The 17,683-nt window shown below is 42.1% G+C and overlaps 1 protein-coding gene across 2 annotated transcripts in view; it reads right to left on the bottom strand.

Moving 5' to 3' along the window:
• PREP (prolyl endopeptidase) overlaps positions 1 to 17,683 on the bottom strand; it is a 176,606-nt gene that overhangs the window by 132,327 nt on the left and 26,596 nt on the right. For both annotated transcript variants that reach the window (XM_090037291.1, XM_090037296.1), the window contains exon 7: positions 3,001 to 3,106. In XM_090037291.1, the coding sequence (XP_089893417.1) occupies positions 3,001 to 3,106 (106 nt within the window). The remainder of the gene's footprint in view (positions 1 to 3,000; positions 3,107 to 17,683) is intronic.

Consider the following 17,683-nt stretch of genomic DNA (forward strand, 5'->3'; position numbering starts at 1 on the left):
TTATTAACCAGCTAATTAAAGGATTATCAAGAACTATGAAGGAAAGTGACACCAAAAGCAAGAAACCAAAGCACACCTTATATTCCACAATATTTCTGAAAGGTACTTATCGCTATGCTAAACCAACAATACTTATTTACAGATAAGAATAGGATTTTCTTTACTCTTTAAGATTTTATGGGGCATTTTATTGAGGCCATCTGTAAATTTGTAATTCAACCCAGAAAGAACCCAAGAGTACACACATATACCTGTTATGCCAGGGCAGGCAATTATTTTGGGTGGAAGGCCACTTACCCAGTTTTGGCAAGCTGTCGAGGGCCGCATGGGTAGCCCTGCCCCTTGACAGATGCCCTGGTCACCGTCTTGGGACCAATGTCCCAGGGCCAGCACCAGTAGGGCCCAGAGCAGGGCATAGGCTGGCAGGGGTCTGTGGAGCTGGGCTGGACTGCACCAGCAGGGAGAGGGGGGAACGGGGCTGGTCCCATAGAGCCCTTGCCGGCCAGGACCCTGTACCCCTGCCGCCCTGCTTTAGGCCCTGCTGGTGCTGGCCCTATGCTCCCGTGCCTGCTCACTCCCAGTGCCCCCCAGCCTCGTGGTACAGGCAGGAGACAGCAGGGAAGGAGCTGGTGAGAAGTGTGGGGAAAAGTAGGTCCTCCCTTGCCCCGTGGCCCATACTCTCTGCTGCAGCTGCTCATAGCCACAGTGTGGGGTGCCAGCCACGGGGCGGGAGAGGGGTCGTTTTTTCCTCCTTGCTTGCTCAGCACCAGCTTTTAACCCACCCCTGCTGCCAGCCTGGGCCCTGCGCTGGCTCCAAGCTCACCCATAGGGGCTGCAGCCTTCCCACTTGTTGCTCTGGGCAGTGTTTGATGCTGCTGCTTGCTTGGACCTTGCGTGCTGGGCCACACAGGGGTGGCAGTGGCAGCCTCAGCACAGCCTACCATGGCACAAGCTCCAGGCAGGCAGCAGCAGCAAACACTGCCCAGCATGGCAAGCAGGAAGGGAGGCCACAGCTGCTGCCACTGCAGCGCAGCCCCAACGGGTGAGCCTGGAGCCGGTGCGGTGTGGGTTACAAGCTGGTGCTGAGTTCAGGGGAAAAGTGGCCCCTCACCTGCCTTGTGGCCGGCGCCTCACGCTGCAGCCAGGGCTGCCTGTGCCTACTCAGGACAGCCCCACGCAGGTTGCGAGTGGCTGCAGCAGGAAGCACCAGCCACGGGGCGGGAAAGGGACCGCTTTCCCTGTGCTCCACACCAGCTCCTTCCTTGCCTCCCCCCCCTCTCCCCCCCTTACCTTAGCTTCCAGTGCCAGGACAGCCATGTGGTCCCAGGTCAGAAGCCCCTACTGGGGCTTCCGGCTGGGGAGGAGGAGCCAGGTAGGCCCTGTTGTTGCAGGATCCTGCTAACAATTCCCGTGGGTCCTACTGCCCCTGGTTCCTGTCATTTTTGACAGGAACCAAGGACAGATAAATTTTGATTTTTGAAATTTTTTTAAGGGCCCCATGGGTCAGACAGAATGGCCTCGCAGGCTGTATTTTGCACACCCCTGTGTTATGCTGTCTGCTCACACCTTATTAGGGAAGAGATTTTCAATACCCTCAGGTTCTAGGAAACACAGGTCAATAAATCTACTGATGTGCAAATAACTCCAGACTCTCACATAGAACAGGTATAAGCAGAATATGAAAGTACTGTATATTTTACTCTTATTGGTGAGGCTAAAAAGCAAGATTAAGACTAGCAGTTCTATAAACAACAACAACTATAGAACGTACAAGGAGTGTTCATAAAACCATAAGGTAGATATCTATATTTGAAATACTGATGGAGTGACAACTACTGAAATTATTTTTTTGGATGATCGATATTATAAAATAAAACTTTTGTGATTGCACAGGTATATCTAAAAAAGTCTTACACATTTTATGCAATTTTATTCATACTGTACAGAAAAGTGTACCGAGGTTGGGTACTTTTTTGAAACTGAAGAAAATCATTTGAATTTACAGATGGCACAAAATTCAGGCATAAAAAATATTCCCATTTTTTTAAAGATGCAAAAGGTCTGTGGTTAGGTCACACACCTTAACTTGTGACCTAGCTACACATTCAACCAATTAAAGGTGCGATAAAACAAGCAATAAGCTACAAAGTTATTCCACAAAAAAAGAGTAATTACTCTTTTTTTGTGGAATAACTTTGTAGCTTGTTCTCACCACACTAATAACTGAATGTGTGGCCAAGTACTCCCCTGTGGCTGGGAGCCCCATCAACTGAGGGGCTCCCAACCACAAGGATGTACCACCTGCTGCCAGCCCCACAGTGACAAGACTGCAATGGCAGCAGCATACCTGCACTGACAGTGCTGTGATCCCAGTCAGCTTGCAGCTGAAAGAATGCTGCCCTCCCTGCATGGTTGTGGAGCTCACAGCATGGGCAGATGGGAAAACACTGCTGCTGCTGCAAGCCTTGTGAGGCACAGAGATCACAGCACTGACAGCAGGGAGAATGCAGCCACTGCTGCAAGCCCCACACCTGATGGGGCTTGTAGCAGCAGCAGTGTTCTCCCCACTGTCTACCATGCAAGCTCCACCCCTTGCTGCAAGTCCAGTACCTGATGAGGCTCACAGTGGTGGCAGTATTCCCTGGGCTACCTCCACTGAGAGCCCTGGAGCACACATTGGTTGCAGGACTCACACTGGGGGCACAACAGGGAATACGGACACGCTGTGAGCAGCGTCAACTGTGGGGGATCATGATCTCAGGCTCCTCCTGAACTGGCAATAAAGTGTGATGGGATTTAATACACAATCGCTTCTCCTGCTATGCATGTGTGGCACAGAAGGAAGCATGGGCAGGTGGATTGTGCATTAGATGCCATTGTGCCTTTACCTGCATGTGCAGAGGGGCCCTTGGCTGTGTATTATTTCTTGTTATAGGAAAAATATGATCTGAGGTCATACAAGGTAGAAAAATAAAAGGAAGGGAATTTTAAAATCCTTACCTGTTATACTATTTGATTCCTTCTGTAGATCACAGTACCACAGCCTATTCACCGGATCACATCCTTCTCGTATGGACAGCAAGACATACTGGCCATCATCAGAAACCTGCAAGGAGTCAGAGATTAGGAAAAGACATTCTTTTGCATAAGATGTCTTGAGTAGAAAAGTTAGGAATATACATGGCACTAAAAATAGTCAATTAGATATGCCATTTTACTGTAAAACTTAAGAATTAAAATCATCGTATACAAATCTAAATTAAGGTGAAGCTTTCAAATTCTCTTGGGAAAGGCTGTACAGTTCATGACATCTGAAATAGATATAGAAATTTTCTTACATATTCAAATTCTACTGACGATGCAGACTCATCCCAAAACCAAGTTGCCTTTCGGGTTCATCGTGTGGCATGCATGGATAGTCTTTATTCCTGTGGTGTTTAGTTTCTATTTGAAGCTAGTATGAAGCTGGGTTCAGTTTTGTCATTTTCATACTGGTATGTAATATAGTATTTGATATAAATGTACATTTGTAATTTCACAATGTAACTGGAAGAAAATCAAGTGAGGTATTTAGCACATACAAAAGGCATTGTAGACCTGTATGCAATAGGGAAATCAACTCTACAGAAAACATCTGAGAGAAATAGCCCTCTAGCCAGAGGAATTCCAGGAACCTCAGGGTGGCCAGAAATTTCTGGAGAATGTGGGTGACTCATGAGCAATTAGAATAATTGAATAATTAAAATACTGATATTGAGGGACTGGCTTTGGAGGGTTTTTAGAGTTTAACTATGAGAGAATAGTGTTCTTTTGAATATTTCCCAAGCTGGCAAAAGGTCTGAGGCACCAGCAGCCAAGGCTGGTAGAATCAGCAGGAAGGCTGATCTCTGAAAACAGTGGCAGGACTCTCAGAAAGGCTAGGGTATAGCCAACTGAAAAGGTAAGAAACATTATTTTTTCTTTCTGTCTTTAAACTTAACATTGTACAGTTTTCCTAGAGCAAACAGAGACTCCTTCACTGCAGCTGTGGAGTCCAGCATAAGGGCACTGGAGATGAGATTGGCAGAGATAAGGAATTATTCCAGGGCAACATTCGTCTGTTCCTTGGGACAAACAATGGGAAAATAGGGAGAAACTTGGGGCTCTGGGTGGCCCCTGTACAGGTTCCTGACATTAGCTGATGCTATGTGCCAGATACAGACCCTCTGAACTGTGGTGTTTCTGTATTGAGGAAGAAAAGAATGCAAGGCTCTTACTCTTGTTAGCAAAGGGTGACAGATGATAGAATCACAGAAAATTAAGATTTGGAAGGAACCGCAGAAGGACATCTAGTCCAATCCCCTGCTCAAAGCAGAACCACCCCAGCTATATCATCCCAGCCAAGGCTTTGTCTACGCAAGATATACATTTTAAAAAAGGGGTCAGCTTACTTTAGGGAGAAAACACAAAAATAAATAAAAATAGAAGGCAAACTTGTAGGTGTCTGTTAGGTACTAAGTATACTAAATATTAAAACTCAAGAACTATTTTTAAGATATCAGATCTGGGCCTTTGCACCTGAAAAAAAAAAGGGGAAGCAGCATCTTAAGGAGGACTGGCCATTATTACTAAATGAGAGATTTCAGAGCTGGCCTTCAGTCAGACAGAATGGGGTGAGGATGACAGAAGGAGGAGTCTGTAGTAGATAAATATGAGGATAAAAAGATTTTCCCAAGCACTTTAGAATATTATTGGTGAGGACTCAACAATTCTGGAAACCTTTTTATATAATGATTATGTAATAAAACCTGTAGAAAAAGGAGTCACAAAGAACATGAAATGTGTGCTGAATGTCAGTGAGAAGGCTAATTTCGTATTCAAACTTATTCAGATAGTTAGCAGACTGTGAAGTCTTCACATTATATGCATTCAAACTAACACTGAAAATTAATAGTACAGCTGCAAATCCTGGTCTGAGACAGAGTTATCTGCAGCGTCATAATAAAGGAGTTGTGACTATATCCAACTAAACTTCTAGATGTTCCCTTCATCTACAAGTCATCATATAATCCTACTATCAGAAACTGGGAAAATAGTCACACAACTGGTTCTCACCCTTTTGGGACTCAAGACATACTTCCTTGGACTCAAAGCACTTTTAGGAAAATGCCAGCTCTTCGTTTTTATTTGCTTTTAGACTTTAGAAAAAGATAGAGCAATTATTTTGTTTTAAAGAATTCAGAAAGACCACCATAGGTCAGAATGTTTTTAAAACTATGGATTCCTATTTGAAATTTCTGACTTTAGCATGTGAATCATGTTTGCACACCTAACTGTGCTAACACTGTGTGACTTCCAAGGGTACCCCATGGCACCCTTGAAAGTACATCAAAGAACCTCAGGGTCCTACCACATTTTACGTTTACCACGTTTCAGCATCCTCCCACATCTCATGGATCAGTGTCCCCGTACTTCAAAATGCAAGCAGAGATGTATGAATGAACTTTCATTCAAGTGCCCCCCACTGCTGTTTTGAAGCATGGGGATGCTTGATAAGTGAAATGCGGTAGTGCTTTAATCAGAGTGGCTCTTGAAGCTGCTCTAATTAAAGTACAACCTTTCCACCCTGAAAGCATCTGTAAAAGTGCCCTAAACCCTGCCCGTCTTCTCTGGCAAAAGGCAATGGAAAGCAGCAACCAGGATTCAGATACAGTACTTGCCAAGTAACTTCAGTATGACCTACAAGTTCATGATTTCTCAGATGACTACATGACTGATGCATGTCAACTGATTTGAACAAAATCTATTTACTCTTCTGCCACACAAATATTTACTATATTAAAACAAATGCTTACTGATATAACAGTTAATGGTCTAAGATAAAAAAGCAAATGAAACTCAGTTTAATCTCTCCTTTCCACAGTCATTTTATAATAGTCAAGTTTGCGTGAATCCATTATGCTTAATATACAGTGCTAGTTGATACTGTAATAAATTGACTTGACAGACCCTTATTGAACATAATTACCCAACAAGAACCATAGCAAATCAATTAAATTGTAACAGAACTCGAACATAATTTGATGACACTCCAAAAGTGTCAACAAAAAGCAGCCATTTCTGGTAGTCTGCCCTTGGATAAAAAGTACCCATTTGTATTTGTATTTCAGTCAACTGCTACAAGAATTGTTCAAACCAATTCTTACTTCAGAGACTCCACATAGCAGGTTAGGGTCTGTACTAGTCTGGGCTAACCTTAAATCTACCCAATGACTGTGCTTATCTTGGAAAATTATATATTATAAATGTGAGTACTTCCACAACATGGGCCACAATTCTGTTATCCCTTCTATGTCAGCACGTACTTAAACCTACTGTAAAATCCTACTCAAATTGACAGGTCCCAACAGAAGTTAGGGAGTGCAGACACAAAGATCTATTTGCAGATTAAGAGTCCTTGTTGCCTAAAAATTAATTTATTAAATCCATATTTACACTACTAAATACAAGTGCAAGAATTCTCCAAGATGCTGAATGAAAGCTGATATCAAGTGGAGTGTCGCAGGAATCAGTCCTGGGGCTGGTCTTGTTTAATATCTTCATCAACAACCTGGAAGATACCATAGAGTGCACCCTCAGCAAGTCTGCAGCTGACACCAAACTGGGGGAGAAGCTGATACACTAGAGGCTAAGATTCAGAGAGACCTAAATAAATTGGAGGATTGGACCAAAAGAAATCTCATGAGGTTCAATAAGGACAAGTTCAAAGTCCTGCACTTAGGACAGAACAGGCCTCATGCACTGGTACAAGCTAGGTACTGACTGGCTAAGCAGCAGCTCTGCAAAAAAGGAACTGCGGGTTACAGCTGACAAGCTGAAAATGAGCCAACTGTGTGCCCTTGTTGCCAAGAACGCTAATGGCATACTGGGCTGCATTAGTAGGAGCACTGTCAGTGGATTGAGGGAAGTGATTATTCCCCCTTATTTGGCACCGGTGAGACCACACCTGGAGTACTGTATTCCCACTACAGAAAGGATGCAGCAAGTTGGAGAGAGTTCAGTGGAGAGCAACAAAAATGGTTATACAGCTGTGGTATATGACTTCTGAGAAGAGGCTGAAGGAACTGGGTTTACTTAGTCCAGACAAGAGAAGACTGAGAGGGGATTTAACAACAACCTTCAACTACCTGAAGGGTGGTTCCAAAGAGGATGGAGCTAGACTGTTCTCAGCGATGGCAGATGACAGAACAAGTAGCAATGGTCTCAAGTTGCAGCAAGGGACGTTTAGGTTAGAGGTTAGGAAGAACTCTCTCATGAGGAGGGTAGTAAAGCACTAAGACAGGTTTACTCAGAGAAGTTGTGGACTCTCCATTCTTGGAGGTTTTTAAACCCTGGCTAGACAAAGTCTTGGCTGGGATGATAGTTGGGGCTGGTCTCACTTTGAGTAGAGGCTTGGACTAGATGACCTCCTGAGGTCCCTTCCAACCCTAATTTTCTATAAGTCTATCATTCTACGATCAGGCCAAGCCTTACATTTCTTACATTTTCTGTGAATTAAGTACAGAAATGAATTTCTGACTAGGGGTTATACACGCAAAATGTTATGTCAAACTAATTTAGGATATAAGCAAATGTGACCATTGCATCAATATATAATTATACCAATGTAAACTAACCCAACTGTAACATAATGCTACAGGAAAAGACATGAAAGTGTAGCAATACTATTATAACTTTAATCCTGTTTCAATTAGGGTTGAAGTTACAGAAATTTAGCATGGCTAGAAGAGTACAGATGTAAGAGTTACATTGTAATAGCTGATGCACACTTTCAAGTGGCAGCTCTCCATTCACCTTTACAGTAGTTAAAAGGTGTTTTTGTTAATAACCTATACAGCATGGCTTTTCAGTACAAAACCTTTATCAGAGACATTCCACTCTAAGTTACATACAACAGCCTCATCTTCCACATACATCTGTGACAGGATTTAAACCCCCTTGACCTCCAGACCCCTAGCTTAAGCCTTTACTAGAGCAACTGCAGTTTCCAGGTTTTATCTTTTGGGTACTACATGCAAAGATTCAACTTCCAGCTGCAACAGGAACACCTAATCTTGTTACCTCCAGAAGGATGAGGAGCAAGAGAATGGAGCAGGGGCCCCTTTAAGGCTCAGACTTTTGTAACCCAGAAAGAAAAAACTTCAGATTAGCCAGCAGCAACAAAAGTACAGAAACAGGAGCCATAAGGCTGTAGGAGAATGTTTTAGAGCAAGCTGTGCTGCTATAGGCAGCAGACACCACCGTGGCAAAGCAGCTAGTTGAAGCCTATAGAGCAGTGATGTTTAACCATTTTAGATTCTACGCACACCTAAATGGTCTCAAGGCACCCCTTGGAAAATGCTAGACCCTAGTTTTCACTCTTTTTTCTATTTGAAATTTCTAAGCTTATATTGTGAATCATCTTTGCATGCCTAACAGTGCTAACATTGTGTTGCATGAGGATCATAGCTGTAGGCTGCCTGGTTGATTAATGAGGGAGTCTTGTTTTGGTATATGCCTGTAGCAGGTTTAGCCCCAGGAGCAGCTGTGATGCCTTCTGGTGGCCACATAGCTCCTGCTCTGCTCTGGCTCCAGAATATCCTCCCTTCACTTTTTCCTGCCTTGCCTTGATTTAATAGGTTGATTTATTTAAAGGGAGGCTGCCCAAGGGTCCTAGGACGAGGGAAAATGTCAATTTAGCCAAATGACTAAAGCTTTTGTAAATGTTTGTCTACATAGAGAGTGAAAGAAGTAACAACTCTAAGTTTTACCTTTCCTAATTAACGAGTTGTTTTTAAAGTAATCCAAAATCATTGATCTAGACACACTCTTCCCAAGCATAACCAGCAGGATAATGGCAAATGCAAAAGTGCTTGCCTGAAAATTTAACAAGTAGGCAATGAAAGCTGGCAGCCTAGTCTGAGGCAGGAATCATTTTCTCAGTACTGACTGAGAGAGGACAGATATGATGGAAATAGGTTGTGAAAAGCTTTGAAACAGTTAAGTCATGCTCTATACAGACATGGAAATCAAAATTAAGGATAGCTGCACAGAAAAAACATGAAACTCAAGACTTAGTTCAAAGTAACTAGTTATTGTTATATGCTGTTCCAATTCATTTTCATATTTTAGAACATATTTAGTTTCTTTATACTGCAGGATCAGTGAAAGTAGTGGAGGCATCTAAAAAAGTACAAGAGAAGACTGGCACGGTATGGGCATGTTCAAAGGAGTCCAGAAGAATACGCAGGAAAAGAAGTTACCAGAATGGCACTACCAGAGAGAAGGAGAAGAGGAAGACTAAAGATGACTACTTTACCTCAGTCTTTCACCAGACCAAGGGGGAAAAAAAAAAAATCACACCAGGGAGAGTAGAGGATGAGCACAGTAAGAATAAATCGCATTCCAACTATTGCCGTAGAACTGGTATATGACCAATTAAAAAAATTAGACGTATACAAGTCAGTGGGACCAAATGATCTTCATCTGAGAGTGCTGAAGGAGCTGGCCAAAGTCACTGCGGAATCCCTGGTGAAATTATTCCACAACCTGTGGTATTCTGAAGAAGTCCCTGAGGACTGGAAGAGAGCCAGTGTTGTGCTGATCCACAAGAAGGCCAGGAGGGAGGACTATAGGCCAATCAGCCTAACTTCCATCCTAGGGAAAATCCTAGAAAAGTTCATCAAGGAGTCTATCTGCAATAAGCTTGCAGAAGGTAAGATTCTGAATGAGAGCCAGCATGGCTTCATTGCGGGCAGGTCTTGCCTTACCAACCTCATCTCCTTCTATGACCAGGTAACTTGCCACCTGGATACAAGACAGCAGGTTGACATTGTATACCTTGACTTCCAAAAGGCCTTTGATCTAGTATCCCATAATATACTCATGAGAAAATTGGAGGATTGTGGGCTTAACTCCAAGACAGTCAGGTGGGTGAAAAACTGGCTACAGGATAGAACCCAGAGTCTTGTAGTGAACGGATTGGTGTCATCCTGGCGAGAAGTGTGCAGCGGTATCCTGCACAGGTTGGTGCTCGGTCCAGTACTTTTCAACTTCTTTATTAACGATTTGGATGTGGAGGTGAAGAGCTCACTGGCCAAGTCTGCGGATGACACAAAGTTATGGGGAAGCGTGGTCACGCTTGAAGATAAGCTACAGATACAGGCGGACCTAGATATGCTAGCAAGTTGGGTGGATCAGAACCTGATGAAGTTCAACATTGAGAAATGTAAAAGTGCTCTACTTAAGAACAAGCAACCCCTCAACACACCTATAGGCTTGGCAGCATCAAACTGACTAGCATCACAAATTAAAGGGACCTGGGGGTAATAATAAACCACAGTATGAATATGAGCCAGCAGTGAGACGCTGTAGCCAGTAGGAAAAATAATACTCCGGCATGCATCAATCGATGCATCTCCAGCAAAGCCAAGGAGGTGATTCTTCCGCTCTACTCAGCGCCCATGAGAACGCAGCTGGAGTACTGCATCCAGTTTTGGGAACCACACTTTCACAAGGATGTGGACAAGCTTAAGAGAGTCCAAAGAAAAGCCACCCGTATGATCAGTCTTACATGGCAAGCCATACAAGGAAAGGCTGAGGGATCTGGAACTCTTCAGCCTGAGAAAAAGAAGGCTGAGAGGGGACCAGGTAGCAGCTTAGCGCTACACTAGGGGAGTACATCAAGGGCTCGGTGAGCAACTGTTCATCAGGGCACCTGAGGGGAAAACCAGGAGTAATGGCCACAAACTCCTAGAAGATAGATTCAGGCTCAACATCAGGAAAAGCCAGTGGAGAGCCAAGTGGTGCAACAGCGACCCTGTTTAGACAGGACACAAGTGAGGTAAGAAGTTTCTTTATATAGCACTTTACCCAATAATCTATCTTTTCACAGAATAATAAATGTACTAATGGTCATAACTACTGTATACTTAAGCTATACTTGTTTAACTCAGTATTAGGGCACTTCCTGTTTCCCTCTCTCCCCAACCTGCCAATCATGGACAGAACTGTCCATTCCAGACTGTTTTTTGATGCCACAAGTCAGTGTTTGCCAGTAGCTTGTTTATTTTACATATAAAAAAAACAAAACCCACCCTCAAACTTGTCTGTAACAACTGTGTTGCAAAGGCAATTTAGTACCTCTAATGACAGCAACTTTCAGCACATCTAATGAGTTTTCCCTTCAGCATTCCCAGCTGGACTAGTGACGAGTTGATAGCAATTTACATTTAATTTGAGGCAGGAATTCCCAAAGCATATTGCTGGTGGCATGCCAATTAGGTTTGCCTTCATTACTATAACTTTCCTTATATCAGTGAGTTCCAAAACCCAAAGGAATTTGACAGAAACAGGACAAGACATTGTTAACTGAAACTTATTAAAATGTTAAATATTATACTGGAGATCTGTAAATCAGAGTGCCACTGGCTTGTTTTGTAGGCTTGAAAAAGAAGAGGAAATAGTAATCCCTCCCTGCAACCTGCTGACATTTAAATCGCTTTCAGATAGCTATTTGTTGTTAAAGAACTCAATTGCCAACACTTACTTCTCAGCCACACCATTTTAATTCTCCCCTGCACCCCCAATGACTTGGACTCAGATTCACAGATTAGATTGTTAGGGGCTGGAGGGGACCTTGTAGATCATTGGGTCCAGTCCCCCTGCACTAGGCAGGAAAAGACAGCTAGGGTCAAATGACCTCAGTGAGGTAACTATTCAGTCTTCTTTTGAAGATTTCCAGAGTAGATGACTGCATCACCACTGGAGGGAGTTTATTCCCAGTCTGGACACCCTGACTGTAAAGGAGTTTTTCTTGGAACTGAGCCTGAAGCAGCCTTCCAGGAGTTTGTATCCATTACTCCTGGTCTTCCCCAGGGATGCCCTGGTGAATAAGTGTTCACCAATTTCTTGATGTACTTCCCTGATATAGCAGTAAGCCACTACCAAGTCTTGTCTCGGCCTTCTCTTCTGTAGGCTGAAGAGGCCTAAGTCCCTCAGCCTCTCCTAGTATGGCTTGTCTTGCAAGTCCCTGATCATACGGGTGGCTCTTCACTGGACACTCAAGTTTTTCCACATCCTTGTTGAAGTGCAGTGCCCAGAACTGGATGCAGTACTCCAGCTGTGGTCTCACCAATGTGGAGTACAGTGGGAGTATCACTGCCTTAGTTTTGCATGAGATGCAATGGCTAATGCATGCCAGTATGTTGTTTGCCCTGCTGGCCACAGCATCGCACTGCTGGCTCATGTTCATGTGATGGTTGATCTCTACGCCAAAGTCCCCTTTGGCCATAGTGCAAGTCAAATTGCCACCACCAAGCCTGTAGGTATGTTGGGGATTGTTTGCCCCCAGATGGAGCACCTTACACTTCAAAGTGTTCAACGTCATCTGGTTCTGTTCCACCCAACTCTTCAGCCTGCCCAGGTCCGCCTGCATCTGTGACTTATCTTCTGGCATGGCCACGTTCCCCCACAACTCGGTGTCATCTGCAAACTTAGCCAGTGAGCTTTTCACCCCTGCATCCAAATCACTGATAAAGATGTTGCACTGTATGACTTGCTTTTCAGCATGGATACAGGCTGAAAGAATGACTGCAGTTTAAGGGGAGGGAGGAAGAGATATACAAGATAGTAAATTGAAGATACATTTTCCAAACCTCCCATGTACATCAAAATGGAAACTAAAAAACTTAATTCATAGAAGCTGCTACATCAAGGCTGCCATTCAATGCAAACCTTACAGTAAAACAGTTACTGAAGTTCAAACCAGTAATGGATGCACTGGTGAGAATGAAGGGAAAGATCATTTCAAACACATTCAACAGGATTTTAAAATCATGAATCCTATTCAAAATTAAAAAGAAGCATAAATACTGTGGTCTTTCTTTGGGATTTGAGATCCTAAACCCTTAAAATGCTTTTGAAAACACCCCCTTTAATAACAACCATATTTGCTAACCGACAACCAAGAACTACATAAATCTAGTAACACCTGTGAAGAAGATTTTGTCAAAGGGAAGTTGGATAGAAGCAACATTTTATCTAGGATGTGATGCTGGCAGGCAAATAGTAAAGTCTTGAGGAATTAAAGAGTTTTTAGCTGTTAACATCACTGAGGTTAGCATGTCAGCTCCTCTTTTCAGTTCCCATGGTTCGGTAACATTATAGGATCCCCTCCCTGATGCGAGATATCCAACGCAATGTTGCCCCCCTCCTGCTGTTACCAGTTATTCAGGCTTGTGTCACCTATACCTGATACTATTGTAGTGGCTCTACTTGAAACTACTGCATTTGTACACATGCTTGCACTGCACAGATGCTTTTAAAAGCACCCAGCACTGCAGCACATACAGCTGTATAAGCAGCTAAATGCACGTCATTACTGAAAAATGACAGTGGTGCACTTTTGAACTGAAACACATTGGAGGTGTTTCAGTTCAAAAGTGCGCTGCCGCCATTTTCTTCACATTGACGTGCTCATAAAACTGCACACAATACAGCACAGTGCATGTCAGCTCGTCGGATCTCTGGCACATAGTGGGATGAAAAGGTACATGGGTAAATGTCTGTAGTAGACCATAAAGATGTTTCAGATACCTAGCAGAAAGGAATGGGTTTTTTTCCCCCGATTGCTAGCCAAAACAAGTCAATACGAGCACACAGAAGTATGTTGAGTACTCCATTGGCTTTCCATTCATTTCTGCATGGCTTCCAAGACATCTGTGGTTATTTACAGAGTTCTGTATTGCACAAGAATCTTCCACTGTACTTCCTCAACTGTCCCTCATCCTAAAACTCATGAAGGGGGTTACCAACTGGCCAAGATCTTATGCCTCCACTGCGGAATGCCTGAGAACAGACAGCAGGATATTCTTGGTGAAAAGCCAGGCTGTAGGATTCCTTTCCACTTTGCTGAAGTCTAATCACAAGACTGAGTGTGTAAAAGGATCCACACTTTTGCCAACACTGCCATGCAGGCACACAGCAATTCAAAGTGATTAGCTTCCTTAATTTTAGAGCAACCATTACATGTCTAAAACATGTTGTTTTGAATAGACAAAAGCACATGTTCTCAAACTGGACCCAGGGCTGTCTGGGGCCAGTGCAATCAGCTAATAGTCAACAGCAGCCCCAGACAGCCCTACTCCTAGTCCAATCCTCATGCTGAGCTTCAGGATTAGGCAACAAGGCAGTCCTGGCGGTAGGGGACAGAGCTGCCCCCAACATGATCAGCAGGATCAGGCTGTCCCCAGCCTTGCTGTGGTGCAACTTAGTTCTGCAGAATTGTATGCTTCGTCCCAAACACAGGTGGTATGGCAGGACTTGTGATTTTTGGGATAGGACACACAACTCCTCAGATCCCAATCACGGCAGTATTTTAATGTTTACCAGAAGACTTTGACAGTGCTCAAGATTTCATTAACACTAATGACAGTGCTCTTAAAAATAACTGGGTTGTCACTAGTGCAACCTTAGATACTGGGATGCAATCTTACTTTCAGGTTCAGAGAGAAGCCTTTAATACTATATGAAATGTATTCTACTTCTATACAAAGAAACTAGCCTCTCTCTTCTTAACCTATTATACTACAGTAATCAGCTCCTGATTTATTTTGCTTAACAAGCTATGAAGAAAATATTTTAATGCAGTAAACTTCAGTGACTACAGAAGACATCTGTCTGAGGGTACACAAATTGACTTTCTGACTCCAAACACTGTTAATGCTGTTGTAATTCACAAGCTGAAATCATTACACATACCTGATTATTTTACAGCCTGCTGCTCTTCCTCAAACCTCTCTGTCCTTTGCATACCAAGCAGGAGAATGGTCATTATCACATAATACAATGCTAATGGAATAGAACAAATGTACCCAGGCAGTCAAGTGGAGCTAAGTGGCTTAGTTAGGAACTGGACTCAGTGTTCCCATAAAGCAAGTGAGAGACAGTTGGCACTTCTGGAGTAGTAGTAGCCAGTAGCCACCTGCACAGTATTTAATTTCTAGAAGCACAAAAGCCATGGTGATGTCAACAGCAAAAAGTAAGCTATATTCCAGCATGACTAGCAAAAGATAGCTCAGAGATAACCCATTATATCTGCTGACAGTTCAATGTAAAGCTGTTGTGTCTGTTAAAATGGCATTAGCAGTATTAGCATAACATAGTATGCTATGGAACAATTAATTTAAGAACACTCCGAGTGACACTTTACAGTGGTGCTGATACATTCCTGCAGTGAAGGCTTCTTTAATACATTTTTCAGCTAATTAATCAACAATTACATATAGTAGTTACCCCCTAATAACCATCTCCCTGTGGGATGAATATTTTACCAAACAGCTACTGTACTTTTAGATTTGTGGTCCAGTTTTACATTTAATACACTCTGTAACTAATCTTTAAGGTGGCAGTTGACAACAGTCATTGGACCAGACCGCTAACTTTTTTGACAGCCTGCTTATGGCCTCTGTTGTTATGGCAAAACTCAAAAAGGAACACATCAGGATGAGCTCTCACCTCTTCCTCTTCCCCACTGTAGGCAAATACAAGAGCTAGCTACAGCCTGTATCCCAGGCAGTAACAAACCAAGGTCCCAACCTTGCAAACACTCAAGCATAGGTTTAACTTTAAGTCCAAGAGTAATCTCACTTCAGTTTAAGTATCTGCACATATATGTACTTTTTGAGTTATGCCCCAAGAGGTTTAGAAAGAGAGTCTGGAAAAGGATAGAAAAACACTTTTTTTTTTTTTTTTTAAAAAGCTAGTGCAGAGTACAACTTGCAGCCTCCCAAGATTGCAGGGTATTAACAAATGTATCTCTGTACTCACATGTTGGCACTAGCTTCCTCTGCTTTTGATGCATTGCAAGGTGCTTAAATGCTGAAGTCTGGTACCTGGCCAGACAAATGATTACTTCTATTCTATATCTATTTGCAGCAGTTAAGATAGTCTGGGATTTTAACAGCAAGAAATGCCCCCAGAATTGTAAGCAGAGCCTAATCAGAATAACTGTAGTAAAAAAAGAGTTTCTTTACCTACTCCTATAAAAAAATTCAAATTCACCAGTTGTAATAACAAAAGGCAAAGGGTACTTTTACAGAAAAAAAACTTTAGTGTGGACAAGGCCTAATTTGACAGCTCTAACATTAAACCATATTCCACTTTGCAGTTCAGAGCCCAAATATAATGCATTAAGAGAGCATATCATAAATTAGGGCTGCAAGCCAGTCAGCTGACTGGTCAAATATTGCTAATTACCAGTCAATTGACAGCATATTTTTGACTAAAGTTTATAGCAATTTTACAAAAAACAAGTTTGAAAATTTTACTTCTTTGTAGTTTTCTTGACAGAAATATGACTTTTATTGCTTTCAATCCATTTCTTAATGGAAAAAATGTACTTTTTCTGTGTGTTATCTAAACTTGTCAATTTTTTACAATTTTTTACCCATATTTGACCGGTCAATTGACAAAACTTTATTTAACCAGTCAAATACTGAACCCTATCATAAACATGTTTTTTGCTTCAATACCGGCAAATTTGGATAGGAAGGGTTATGTTTTGGTTTTACGTTGTTTTTATTCTGTTAACTTTTCTAATAATAGAATGGTGGTTCTTTAAGGCTATCAACTAGGAAAGACTTTTACCTTATTATTTTATTCTGAAAATAAAACACTAGCTGCATTAGAGATATATGCTGTACCAGTTTGTAAAGAAAACAAGAACATGCTATACCATTGATTCTCAGGCAGGGTGCCACAGCACCTCGGAGTGCCTTGAAATCCTTTTAAGGGTGAAACAGGGTGCCACACAATGTTAGCACTGGTAGGTTTATAAATATGATTCACAAGATAAACCCAGATATTTGAAATAGAAATCCAGAGTTTTAGTCTCTCGGACTTATTTGCCACAGAAAATTGCTCTATTATCTCTCTGTAGTCAAAAAGAAGAGTGCAAACTTAGATGGCATTTTCCAAAGGGCGTATCCAGGGGTGTACTAAACCTAAAAAAAATTGAGCTACACAAACACTTGTAATATGACAAGTGAGTTTTTCCGCTTTTCATAAGATGCTTTGTGACAAAGCATGTTTAGAAATTTGTTACACACTGCCCTCTACTGGGAAGTTAGATGAATGATTCTCCTTCTACCCTCAATAAAGTCAGAATGAAAATTAACTGAATTTCTCTCAAACAATAAATATCTGTGGGGAGCTGGAAGCATATTCATATTTATTTGCAAAGGACATTTTCAGTCTTGGCAGATTATGTTCAAATCACACTGCATGAGTTGTGCTAGCTGTACCATGGAATAATGAACAAGGAAGTGGAGTCTTATACTTCTGCAACTCAACAGTTGTCAGAGGTTTGACGCAGTTTGATGGTATAAAATGAAAAAGGAACCAGCTCTTTTCACTGTATTGATCATGTCAAGCCAAATGCAATAAAAACTTACTTTTGTTACTTCACTAATACTCTGTATATAAAACTCTGAATAAAATAGACAGTTCTATATAATAAAATATACAACTCTTAATTAGGTATTCAGGGTTACATTGCAGGGGATGATAGTGCATTAAGAGAAAATCAGAACATTAGGAAGGACAAGGACACCAGTAAATATTTCATATGCTTACAGCATCTGTTTTTAAAGGTACTTTCTTTTTT

The sequence above is a fragment of the Crocodylus siamensis genome, chromosome 1 (assembly GCF_052110815.1).
Source record: "Crocodylus siamensis isolate JL-2025a chromosome 1, ASM5211081v1, whole genome shotgun sequence".
NCBI lineage: Eukaryota > Metazoa > Chordata > Crocodylia > Crocodylidae > Crocodylus > Crocodylus siamensis.